The following is a 12,570-nucleotide window of genomic DNA, read 5'->3' as shown; positions in this document are numbered from 1 at the left end:
TACATACGGGATGAGCAAAATAAAATGAATTGTAATAATTATGTAAAGGCAATAGCATGAAACTTAAGTGGACAGATTTCTGTCCAGAAACACCAGCCTGCCAGTATGTTCTGGCTTCACGGACGCTCTCAAAAGTAGGTCACTATTGCCACGATTAAATCACGATTAAAATCATGAGTTCGATTTCACTATTTTATCACGATTTTGATTATTTTTCGATTAATTGTGCAGCCCTACAAGCAATATCAGATTTATATCAATATTGACAATGCTGAGTGCAGCTCAGCAAGTAGGTGGCGCAAAGAAAATAACAAATCTGGCATCTGTTATCTGGGCACTACTAAACAACTACTTATAATTCTATATCCAAAGATCCGCCAAACATCTCTGGTAGTAGTAGCTTCACCTTGGTGAAGCCTACAAGGTGTCACCTTATTTTCTTAACAATCTTTCCAAACTACTACCATCAAAGTTTTTTATTCCCCCTCAGAAGTCTTTCATACCAAACTACTACTACCAAAGATTATAAAATACAACCTTTCAACGCTCTCTGCTGCTACTACTACTAAAAGCACTGTGTGTCCTTGTTCCCAGGCGAAGGGCCATGACACATCCAAGCATGTGTTGGCGTGCTTTGGGGGGGCAGGTGGCCAGCACGCCTGTGCCATTGCACGAGCCTTGGGCATGAAGACTGTCTTCATCCACAAGTATGTCCCTTGGCCCATATTTTCTCATGGTTGCACGGAGTAAGCTTTTGTGTGTGTGCGTGTGTGCCTGTGTCTGTGTCTGTGTCTGTGTCTGTATGTGTATCTATATTTATATATGTGTCTATGTGTCTGTGTGTGTGTATGTGTCTGTCTGTGTCTGTGTCTGTGAGAGAACGAGACTGCGATGGAGAGAATGGTAGTTTTAACAGACTACATGGCTGACTTACAGCCTCCAAACTGTGTGTGTGTGTGTGTGTGTGTGTGTGTGTGTGTGTGTGTGTGTGTGTGTGTGTGTGTGTGTGTGTGTGTGTGTGTGTGTGTGTGTGTGTGTGTGTGTGTGTGTGTGTGTGTGTGTGTGTGTGTGTGTGTGTGTGTACATGCGTGCGTGTGTACATGCGTGTGTGTGCACATGCTTGTACATGCATGAGTGTGTGACAGCCGTAATCATGCCATGCCAAGCTGCTTCTGCTTTGAGATTTATATTTCTGACAGGTGTTCAGAATGCTGCGTCACTGCCCTAGTCACTGCCCGTCTCCATCGTGTCTGACTGACTATAAACTATTATGTCTCCCTGCACCTGTCTGCTTGTCCGCAGATTTTGCAGTAGACATAGTGGTGCAAGGAAAGACAGTATAACATCTTTGACCTTGGTGAATTTACATGTTCAACTTGGAGACACTCTGCTCTTCCAAACTCATGAGTGCAGTTGTAGGCCATGCTGCCGTTCACCTTATGACAACATAATCAACTAATACTGAAGAAATTTTGGAAACATTATTTTTAAGTCTAAAGAACTCCTCTATAACTCAGGCGTAATAGAGCGTTGTCATCCTGTGCGAATTCTCTTCCTAAGGTGAAATCATGAATTGATAAATCACTACCATCGGAAGAAGAGTGTTCACTCTCCTTCAGTTCTTTCTGTATCGGTACTCGGTATCGGCATGTACAGAAATGAATGTACTCGTGCTCATATCTGTTGTTTTCCTCCTCCTCACTCAGCTACAATGGTGTACTCTCTGTGTACGGCTTTGCGCTGGCTGACTGTAGTATTGTCTTTGTCCATCTGTCTCAGGTACAGCGGTGTCCTCTCTGCGTACGGCCTGGCGCTGGCAGACGTGGTGGAGGAGGTGCAGGAGCCGTGCTCCCTGACGTACGAGAGCCGCTCCTTCGCCGAGCTAGACCGCCGCGTCGACCTGCTCTCCCATCGCTGCCAGGAGACGCTCAGAGGACGAGGATTCCAAAGGTCAGGGGTCAGGAAAGGAAAGATTTTTCCTAATCAGTCAGGAATTCCAGTTTCTTGCAACCTGGAGAGACGTGTGTGAACCACAGTCACCATAGTAAATTCTGTAAAAGACAATAAAATGCTTTGTGTGTTTATCCTGCTTTTGCTGCCAAATGATTTTTCTATACTTCGCCCTTATATTTAGTCTTTGGGGGTATGAATCAGATGACATACTGTACAATTTGTATCAGGCATGGGGCAGTATACAGTACCTCAACCATCATCCTTCAACATTTGCTCATTTCCAGTGAAAGCTTAAGCGTAGAATTCTGGTCGGTCTCTCTCTCTCTCTCTCTCTCTCTCTCTCTCTCTCTCTCTCTCTCTCTCTCTCTCTCTCTCTCTCTCTCTCTCTCTCTCTCTCTTTCTCTTTCTCTTTCTCTCACTCTCTTTCTCTCACTCACTCACTCACTCACTCACTCACTCTCTCACGCACTCTCTCTCTCTCTCTCTCTCTCTCTCTCTCTCTCTCTCTCTCTCTCTCTCTCTCTCTCTCTCTCTCTCTCTCTCTCTCTCTCTCTCCATTAGTGCTCAGATCAAGACTGAGGTCTTCCTCCACCTGCGCTATGAGGGAACAGACTGTGCTCTCATGGTAACCTCCACCGGTTACCCGGGCAATTCTCAGTCCTGCCGCGCTGGAGACTTCCGCTCAGCATTCACTAAAAGGTGAGGTCAAGTGCCGTGTGTGGCCGAGGTAAACAGTTTAGAATGGTCTCATTTTACATCCACTGTCCACAGTGTATTGAAGAATGCACTGTGTAATCCACTGTGTAGTCCTCAAGATCCCTAAATGTTTCTCCTCTCTTACATATCAGATATCTGAAAGAGTTTGGCTTCACCATTCCTGACCGGCCCATCATGGTGGACGATATCCGCATCAGAGGGTCTGGGATGTCGGGCATCAAGTCAGTGACGCACACCAAATCAGGCTGTGCAGCAGCCAAACCCGCCACGGTATGACTTAGCAACTGTCCTTTGAAAATGGCATGTGCATTGCATGAAGAAAAACCTTGAAATGGAGGAAAGCCAATATAATGTGTGGTATTACTTTCAAACATGATGTACCGTTTCATTGTACATTATGCCTTACCAGCATGTGCATATTCCCTGCCTTGGTATCATGGTGATTAAAACCTTTTTTTCACTGTCACTGCACATTTTTCAACAATGACTGTGATTAAATATGACAGATATTGATCATCCATTTAACACATCACAATGAAAAATTCAACTGAGCTGTGGTTTTAACTCAATTTTATTATCATCACAAATCACAGTTGATTAATCGCTACGCACAACAAAGCACCCTAAAACGTGTTATAAAACCACTTGCATCAGTCAATTCCAATTTCCAAAAAGAGGGAGATAAACAGGAAATGTTCTCTCTCTCTCTCTCTGTTGGTAAGGTCACCAAGTGTTACTTTGAGGACCGTTCCCTGGATACCAATGTGTACCTGTGGGAGGAGCTGTCATGTGAGCACAGCATCATGGGTCCGGCCATCATCATTGATAAGAACAGGTATGCTACTTTGCTACTTCATGTGTGCTATAAGCCAAATGGATTTGTGTTCAAACGTACGATATATTTCAGAAGAAGAGAAGCTGTTGAATCCCCAAAGGTAGAAAATTGTGCTGTCAAATTCAATTCAGAACGGAAATCTGGTTCGTCTGGTGGCTGAAGTTCTTGCTTTTTGCACGGAAGTACTGCACATAAAAGCTTTAAACGCATTGCTCTCAGTTTTTGTGTTCCCATAGTTATAGCACTTTGCCTTTATAGACAAATGCTTAGAGAAGTGTTTATAGAGAAGTGCTTGGTTCGTTGCATTCTGATGATGGGAAATCTTTTTGTCTGGTGTAGCACCATCCTGGTGGAGCCCGGCTGCACCGCCCAGCTGACGGAGAAGGGAGACGTGCGCATCAACGTGGGCAGTGACTCCCAGTGCATCATGGGAACAGAACTCAACGCCATCCAGCTCTCCATCTTCTCTCATCGCTTCATGAGCATCGCAGGTAGGGGAAGAGGGAGTAACATAAGGAAGAGGTTATTAGGCCAGATTCAGACTACAGCGTGGCGCAATGGCAGCAATACGACTGAGGTCTTTCTGCTTAGTTTCAGCCGGTGTGTTCTATTCTGCCTTTCACACCAACAGCGTCAGCGTGCGCGGCCAGTCCTGTTCAAAATCCTCCCGCGGCTAAAGCTAGCTCACTACTTTGCCATTCATTTGAATGGGACACCGCCGGTCGCTGCCGTCCAAAATCCGCTCGAGTTCCATTTTCCAAATGCAGCACAGAGTGGAGCCGGCTCCCATGCCGCTACCGCCCGACTACCGCCGGTTGGTGTGGAAGGACAGATTTGTTTCCATGTATTTTCGCCACCGCCACTAAATTGCTTCCGTCCCGTTATGCTTCACCGCTCTGGTGTGATTTAGGCCTTACAGTCAGGAGTCTGTACAATTGGAATAGAAAAATAGAACAGATCCTGTACTTGTACTGTAACTGTAACCCTCTGAAGAAGAAAGGATTTTGCTATCGAAAAAGCGCCAGCTGAAAACGGCAAACTTTTTAGTTGTCTGAGTGTGTCAGTCCGTTATAATTAACGGAGTTGATGCACATTAACATTACGTTGACATTAACATTTTCACCTATCTGCCACTGTGGCTAGTGGTTTTCTCGAGTCATTAGCCATTCATATATCCCACTAGCCACAGTTTTTATACAGTGTTTTTTTTCTTTATCATGATAGTGTACATCTAACCTCAGAAGATTAGGTCCTAAAGCAAGATGAGTGTATAGCTTTCTACATGGAGGTATATCAAGCAAATAAAAACTGAGTTATTACGCTTTTTTCTTGAAGAAACAATTGATACGCAAGGGTCAAACAACAGAGTATAGGCTACTATAAGTCATACTAAGGAATAAGCTGCCAGCCAAATTGGCTAGTGACACTGAAAGTATTACTAGCCACAGCCAAGTTTTACCAGCATTTGGCCGGTTCGCAGGTACAAGTGTCAAGCCCTGTTGAACATGTATGGATGCGCACTAAATGTATTCCATGTGCATCATACTTTTACACACACAAACGTTCGCAGAGCAAATGGGGCGTGTGCTGCAGAGGACGTCCATTTCCACCAACATAAAGGAGCGTCTGGACTTCTCCTGTGCCGTGTTTGGCCCCGACGGAGGACTGGTGTCCAACGCCCCTCACATCCCTGTGCACCTGGGGGCCATGCAGGAGACCGTGCAGTACCAGGTGTGTGTGTGTGCGCGTGTGTGTTTTTTAAGATTTTTTTTTTTTATGCCTTTATTTGACAGGACAGTCGAAGATGGTGACAGGAAGCGAATGGGACAAGGAGACGGGGAAGGATCGGGAAATTACCCCGGCCGGACTCGAACCGGAGTCCCCGTGGGTGGGCATGCAAGCCCAAATGTGGGAGGCTTAGTGTGTGTGTTTTTATAAATCTTGACTTCTGCTAGCGAGTTCTGGCCAAGACAGAAATACAAAGACAGACCACAGCTACAGCCAATACTGAGAGCCAATGGACAGTATACACAGACAACTAAAGACCAGACAGCAAAGAATGACTGAAATAGCATTGCTCAGGTGAAGTTGACTTTGCAAGTTAGTTAAAAGGATTTATAGAGGAAGAATTGCAAGATTTTGAGTGGCTTGAAGTTCACTCCAATTTTTTTGGCTCACACCCTCCCTGCCCCGATCCGTGGAGAAATGGATGATTAGGTCCGGAATGTGGCCTGAAAGAAAGAGGCTTGAAGAAACAGCCAGTCATTATGAGGAGCCTGGAAGCTTGTGTAAACTCCTGCCCTAGTTAGGCACAGTCTGATGAGCACATTGAATATATTTACTCTCTGACATACCTAGACGGTTAAAGCAACATGCTGGACTTTTTTGGTGACCTCTATGGAACTCCAAATAGTTTGAAGGTCATATACTGGATATAAACTGACAAAAGTGAACAGTTTTTCTTCTCTGGTGGTCTTCTTCAGGCTTAAACCAGACGTTTAGTATGTAATCTTGCCTTGAACTAGGAGGACTGTAGCCTCTGTGCGAAAAAAATCAACCCCATGTCATTTTGCATTGCTGTTTCTATAGATCTCTCTTGTATACAGATCCTGTATAATCTACCCTGTCTGTGATCTTCAGTTGCTTTCAGACTCCATTGGTCATGATGAATTTTCCAGACATCCTCTAGATCAGTTTTTACCAACCAGGGGTATGTGTACCACGATGGGTACTCAAGCACACTACAGGGGGGTACTTGTGAAAATGAAATGATAAGAAATGTTTGGAACATGGACAAATTGGGATAGTGGAAGAGGTATAGATAGAGCATGAATGAGGGGGTACTCAAAGCACAACAAAAAAGGCTTAGGGAGTACGTGAGGCCAAAAAGCTTGGGAAACACTGCTCTAGATTGTAAACAGGAAATTACGTTCAACAGACAATTGTCAGCTATACCGTAACTGGCAATTACATTCCAAACCAGTAGAAGTGAACCTCACTTTAAAAAAAACATACTTGTCTTTGTGTTGCTTTAACCTTTGACCTGCTTCTGGCCTGACCTTCTCCTGTCGACCTGGGTTACAGATTAAAGCGCTGGGCAGCAGTTTGAAGGAAGGCGATGTGATTCTCAGTAATCATCCGTGTGCTGGAGGAAGCCATCTACCAGACCTGACGGTCATCACACCAGTAAGTAGACATGCGCTTCAGCCCGTAGACATGCTAACACTGCTGTATACAGGGCTGATTTCAGGCTTGACAGAGTTTGCCAAAATAAAAACATTGTTAATAATTAGCCATTAGGTTATTCTTATCTCAGAAAGTGTTACAGGTTCAGGGTTTTCTTCTACTATCAGGCTTGAATAATGGTCATACACGGGCTATTAAATGTTAATAATGTGAATGTGAATAATATGTCAAAATAGGCCTACGTTACGTCACTATGCAGTACCTTGTCGTCGTCGTTAGAGCAGGGGAAAAAGTTCAGGCTCAGGATTTTTTTTCACTATCACCCCTGTACATGTCTGTTTCAACCAATCTGCTGACTTTTGGAGTGGTCTGAACTCCTCAACATCACTAGCTCTGTTGTACTTCATTGCCTCCCTCTCCTCTTCATCTGCTAACATCATACTATAAATGTTTTAAAGTGTTTTTCAATGGGGGCTCTACAGCCCCCCAGGGGGCACTAGGGAACCCTAGGGGGCATTGAGAAAGAGACAGCTGAGAAGGGTTGGAGCTTAGTTGCCATTGGGGGGCATTACTCTATTGTATTATTTCATATCATGGGGGGTTTTGGCAGGCTTATGATGAGGTCAAGGGGGCATTGGGAGGCTTATGATAAGTTCATGCGGGCATTTGTTCAAGAAAGGTTTAGAACCACTGCTATATTTGAACAGTAAATTTCAGCGTCAAACTATGGGTTGGGCCACTGATCTGAAGCAGTAATTAATTTGCATTCCTCAACATTGCCTTTACTTGTTATTGTTCTGTTTTGTGTTTGCTATGTACATCTTTACAGTTGCTTCCTTCTACATCCCCTCTCTTCTTCCTGTTACTGCTTCCGGTGCCCCCTGTTGCTTCTCTCACTTAATCTGAGTTTCTTCGTGTGTGTGTGTGTGTGTGTGTGTGTGTGTGTGTGTGTGTGTGTGTGTGTGTGTGTGTGTGTGTGTGTGTGTGTGTGTGTGTGTGTGTGTGTGTGTGTGTGTGTGTGTGTGTGTGTGTGTGTGTGTGTGTGTGTGTGTGTGTGTGTGTGTGTGTGTGTGTGTGTGGTATTTGCTCTTTCACTCACTTATGAAGGCAGGAGTCTCTCTATCTTTGTTTATATTTTTCTCTTTCTCACTCACACACATGCACCCTCATTCATAATCACACTCAGACAAACTCCCTGTCTGTGTTGTGCCCTCAATGGTAGTCTGGCTGGGTGTGAGTTGCCCGGTGTTCTTATGATCTTAACTTACACAGACAAAAGGCAGCCCGCGAACCTCTCGGACTCACACTGCTCACGGAGACGTTAAGGAAACGAGCCATCCCTGTGTGCATGTACCGTTACAGATTCACAATCACACAGCAACTAACTCAATATACTCCAAACACAGTTAGAATTTGTACGAGTGGAGTGGAGTGTCTTAATTGATCCCAAAAGAAATGAAATAAACTCCCTGTTACATCTTGCAGGTGTTCTGGCAGGGTGTGAGTGGGCCAGTGTTCTTTGTGGCCAGCAGGGGGCACCATGCTGACATCGGGGGTATCACCCCTGGCTCCATGCCACCCCACTCCAAGTCCCTGCAGGAGGAGGGCGCCGTCTTCACCTCCTTCAAGCTGGTCACCGGGGGCATTTTCCAGGAGCAAGGTGAGGTGACAGCGCTGGGAGAGAAAAGGAGGGCATGCAGTGGTCCATTGTTTATGGTGAAAGTTATGTTGCAGAACCAAACCTGCTCCATAGGTTAAAATCCAGGACATAACGGGATCATATGGAAAACATTTACATTTTGTTTTATCGTGAAATAGTCCCCCTCACACAGGTTTCTTAGCCGTACTATGTGTGTGATATTGCATTGTTTTGCATTTTAATCTGTATTTATATTATGCAGTATAGAGGTCTGCAGCTGTTCTTTTGCATACATTAAGCTGTTGCATGCATATTGCAACGGTAATCTGCCAACAGTGTTTGGATATAGTACAGCAGTGGTCTCTAATTACTTTTCTCCAAGGGCCAAGTTATGTAGCGCAAGTGACGCTGTGGGCCAAATCAAAACCCCAACCCAATGAGAAACAGGTTCGATGTCTGGACAGAGAACAGATTTTTGCTTTTCCGTTTTTTCCATTCTTGTCAATGTCTGTTATGAGGCTGTTAGAATAAGATCTAACTCTCTCTGAATGCTTTGGAGAGATATGACCCACTGAAGTTTTAGTTAACGAAAATCACACACATTTAGTTTTCATTTGTTCTGACCTCATGGCGGGCCAAATGTTTGCCATGACCGGGCCGGATTTGGCCTGCGGGCCTTTGTTTGGAGACCAAGATAGTACAGTATAGATGTATCGATTTGCGCTACACTGTTACACACCTTCATGGTCACCAGAAGAATATGATGTAGGGCATGGGTGAGGAACCTTTTTCATTTGAGGGGCCACTTCAAATTCCTCCAAGGGCCGTAAAAGTCCTCAGAGGGCCGTACTATGAACACAAACCAGGATTTCACTCTGCATTTCAGGCCTATATTGAAGGCAGCATATAATGTAATTGTATTGTTAATGTGATTTATTGACAAAATATGGGATATTTCATGTGAAGCTGCATAGGATAATTATATTGGGGGCTGGATAGAGCGGCCCTCAAGTCATACTAGGTTCCCCACCCCTGGTGTTGGGCCTCCATGCTGTACTATAGCTGCTGACTCTTCTGGTGGAACTGGCCAGGTGGGTTTCTTGCAGCCAGGTGAAAGTTAACCTTTCATCAGGCTAATACCCCCCATTCCTCTCTCCCTTCCTCACCCTCTCCCTTCTTCCCTATCCCTCACCTCTCTTCTGTCCTTGCCTTGATCTGTCTGTCTCTCTTTCTCTCTCTCTCTCTCTCTCTCTCTCTCTCTGCTCTCTGTTTCTCTCCTTCCTCCCCTCTCCCTACCTGTCTCTCTCACACTCTCCTCCTACCTCTCTTTCTCTTTTCTTTCTCCTCTCTTCCTCCTCTCTGTCTGTCTGTCTGTCTGTCTGTCTGTCTGTCTGTCTGTCTGTCTGTCTGTCTCTCTCTCTGTCTCTCTCTCTCTGTCTCTCTCTCTCTCTCTCTCTCTCTCTCTCTCTCTCTCTCTCTCTCTCTCTCTCTCTCTCAGCTGTCACAGAGGCCCTGATGGCCCCAGCCCAGTACCCAGAATGCTCCGGAACTCGTAATCTCCATGACAACCTGTCAGACCTGCGAGCACAGGTGGCAGCCAATCAGAGAGGGAGTCTGCTGGTGAGCGAGTTGATCGACAGCTACGGCCTGCCCGTGGTTCAGGCCTACATGGGCTACATTCAGGTAAATTTACGCTGTCTCCGTGTGTGCATGTGCGTTTTGTTAGAGTTCTGAAAGTGAACTACTATGTGTTTGAGGACATGGCGCATTGAGCTAAATATTGTTTAGTTGTTCAGAACACCCTTGTCTCCTGAGAGAGACAGATGTCACGTCAAGTATTCACAAACCTCGTACCAGTATTAACAAACACACGTAGTGTTCACAAACAATATTAAAATACTATACAGTAGATATGGAGAAGGCAGTGCCACCTGTATACATGGATATATACGCGGCTGTGTGCTTGTGCTAGTTAATATTGGATGTAGGAGACACAAAATTGTCTTTCATAATTATTGCCACGCTCAGATAATAATTAAGTGTATTTCTGATGCCATGTTATAGCTCATTATACATGGGTTCTCAGTGTTTGTAAACACGATGTTGTGAGGAGGGGCAAGACACTGGCAGCCAACCATGTGAGCTAATTTTTTGACCGACAGCGGTTTCCAACAGAGGTTGAGTTGTGTGCAGTTAGTTTCACACAGTCAGGGGAAAACAAAAATGTAGACCCCATGTATAGCTGATGAGCATTGTTGCACTGCTGTATACTCCTGTATGATTTTAGAGCAATGCAGAGTTGGCTGTGAGGGACATGCTGAGAGAGTTTGCCCAACGCCGCCGACAGCAGACCGGTTCTCTGGAGGTGGAGTCTGAGGATCACATGGACGATGGAACGCCAATCAGACTACGAGTGAAGATCAATGAACAGGAGGTGAGCCAGTCATCTGACCTCTAGTGGCTATCTTTGGAACTGCTGCTGTTGTGTAGTCTGTTTTTCGAAGACTGTTATTTGAAGTAAAAAAAAAATATGATGATCATGGACATAGTACAATTAATATTTAGACAGATACTTTTGAAGTCAGCTTTAATTGTCAAACTTCCAAAATATTTCCATTGCTTTCTTGCCTGACTGCAAAAAGATATGCATTTTTTTCTAGAATTAATCAAATGAAATTAGTAAGTTAGTTATGGACTTATTACTGTAGTATGATACCATCTAGCATTTCCAATGTAAGATGTAGTGGAGCATGTTTCTAAATTGTAGGCCCTTTTCTTCTTACTATCTCTGTCTTATCTTTTATTGACACAACAAACGATACGATTTCACACTTTTCCCTCTGCAGGGCAGTGCAGTGTTTGATTTCTCTGGGACGGGGCCAGAAGTGTGGGGCAACTGCAACGCTCCCCGCGCCATCACCCTTTCTGCTCTTATATACTGCCTACGCTGCATGGTGGGACAGGACATCCCACTCAACCAGGTACGTCTGGGAGATCAGACACACATCCCAAAATGATTGGTCTTGGATGTTGAACTTTTTTCATCACCGGTCAAAATGTCTAATAGATGTTAATCTTACTAGCTAAATGCACACTCACTAATGGGTCGAAGTGGCAAGTACGTTTTGTTTTCTATCAGCCAAACTGAATTTTCACCAGCATTTGACCGGTTTGCAGGTGTTCATTTAGAGCCGTGGTGTTGAAGTACCTCATGTATAAAAAAATGTCTGCACCATGTATAGCTCCCTTGCTAAAATCTAATTTGTTGAAAAGCTGTCAGGAACCCTGTGTCTTTTCAAAATGTTTAGGATGAATCACACAGCGAGGAAGACATTTGGTGGTCGAATATTTATTTATCCTTTTTTAATGTCTATGAAGATTCTTTTGAACTTTGTAAGACATTTCATTCCTTAGTTGAGCATCGAGAAAGCTCCTCAGATGAGTAAAAAAGCATTTCTTTACAACTGAACTCTTTGGAATCAACCAGGTAGCCATCTCTACCAACACACAGTGCATTACATAAAGCTGTATCTTATTCTTACACTTCTCTGTCTTTCAATTGACCCCTCAGCAGTGCATAAATTGCACAAAATGTTTGTTAAGATCACAGTTGTTAAAGTCAATTCAAATTGCTGTTACTTGGGAACAGGTTAGCAGCAGTCCTGCATAAATGCGTGCTCACGCTCAGATGCCTCAGTAAAGGACATTCACTCTACCACTCATTCTTTCTACTGGTGGGGGATTCAAACCTACAACCCTTTGGTCCCGACACCATATCCTGGACCAGTCTTCGACAGCTGCCCCATACATGTACTGTAAAAAGAAATGCTCTGTGTGTCTGGCTCATGCTAAACCAGCAACAGTGGTCCTTATCAGCTAATGGCATAGTTGTCTTATCTGTGTGTAGATATGAGTGTAGAGTATCTGTATCTATCTGTGTCTTCTTCAGGGATGCCTCGCTCCAATCAAAGTTATCATTCCCCCCGGCTCCATCCTCCAGCCGTCCCAGAATGCAGCGGTGGTGGGGGGCAACGTGCTGACGTCACAGAGGGTCGTGGACGTCATCTTTAGAGCGTTTGAAGTCTGTGCAGCCTCTCAGGTGAGTTTAGCGGTGTAAACATTTGTTTTCCACTTGCTAAAGCAAGCTGGTTAGTACAAACTCGTCGTGTCCTGACTTGACTTGGTTTTTGGTTACAGATTAATCATTTTCCATTGCATTAGATGTGTCTATTAATGCTAA

At 44.5% G+C, this 12,570-nt stretch overlaps 1 protein-coding gene across 2 annotated transcripts in view; it reads left to right on the top strand.

Moving 5' to 3' along the window:
• Window positions 1-12,570, top strand: part of oplah (5-oxoprolinase, ATP-hydrolysing) — a 34,179-nt gene that overhangs the window by 15,704 nt on the left and 5,905 nt on the right. For both annotated transcript variants that reach the window (XM_063206837.1, XM_063206836.1), the window contains exons 11-23: window positions 595-707; window positions 1,780-1,950; window positions 2,515-2,652; window positions 2,802-2,940; window positions 3,393-3,505; window positions 3,845-3,996; window positions 5,076-5,236; window positions 6,590-6,691; window positions 8,177-8,351; window positions 9,829-10,013; window positions 10,618-10,764; window positions 11,177-11,311; window positions 12,280-12,429. In XM_063206837.1, the coding sequence (XP_063062907.1) occupies window positions 595-707; window positions 1,780-1,950; window positions 2,515-2,652; window positions 2,802-2,940; window positions 3,393-3,505; window positions 3,845-3,996; window positions 5,076-5,236; window positions 6,590-6,691; window positions 8,177-8,351; window positions 9,829-10,013; window positions 10,618-10,764; window positions 11,177-11,311; window positions 12,280-12,429 (1,881 nt within the window). The remainder of the gene's footprint in view (window positions 1-594; window positions 708-1,779; window positions 1,951-2,514; window positions 2,653-2,801; window positions 2,941-3,392; window positions 3,506-3,844; window positions 3,997-5,075; window positions 5,237-6,589; window positions 6,692-8,176; window positions 8,352-9,828; window positions 10,014-10,617; window positions 10,765-11,176; window positions 11,312-12,279; window positions 12,430-12,570) is intronic.

This window comes from Engraulis encrasicolus, chromosome 9 (assembly GCF_034702125.1).
Source record: "Engraulis encrasicolus isolate BLACKSEA-1 chromosome 9, IST_EnEncr_1.0, whole genome shotgun sequence".
In the NCBI taxonomy this organism is placed as follows: domain Eukaryota; kingdom Metazoa; phylum Chordata; class Actinopteri; order Clupeiformes; family Engraulidae; genus Engraulis; species Engraulis encrasicolus.
The sequence above is the reverse complement of the archived record's forward strand: the minus strand, read 5'-3'. Positions and strand labels throughout refer to the sequence as shown.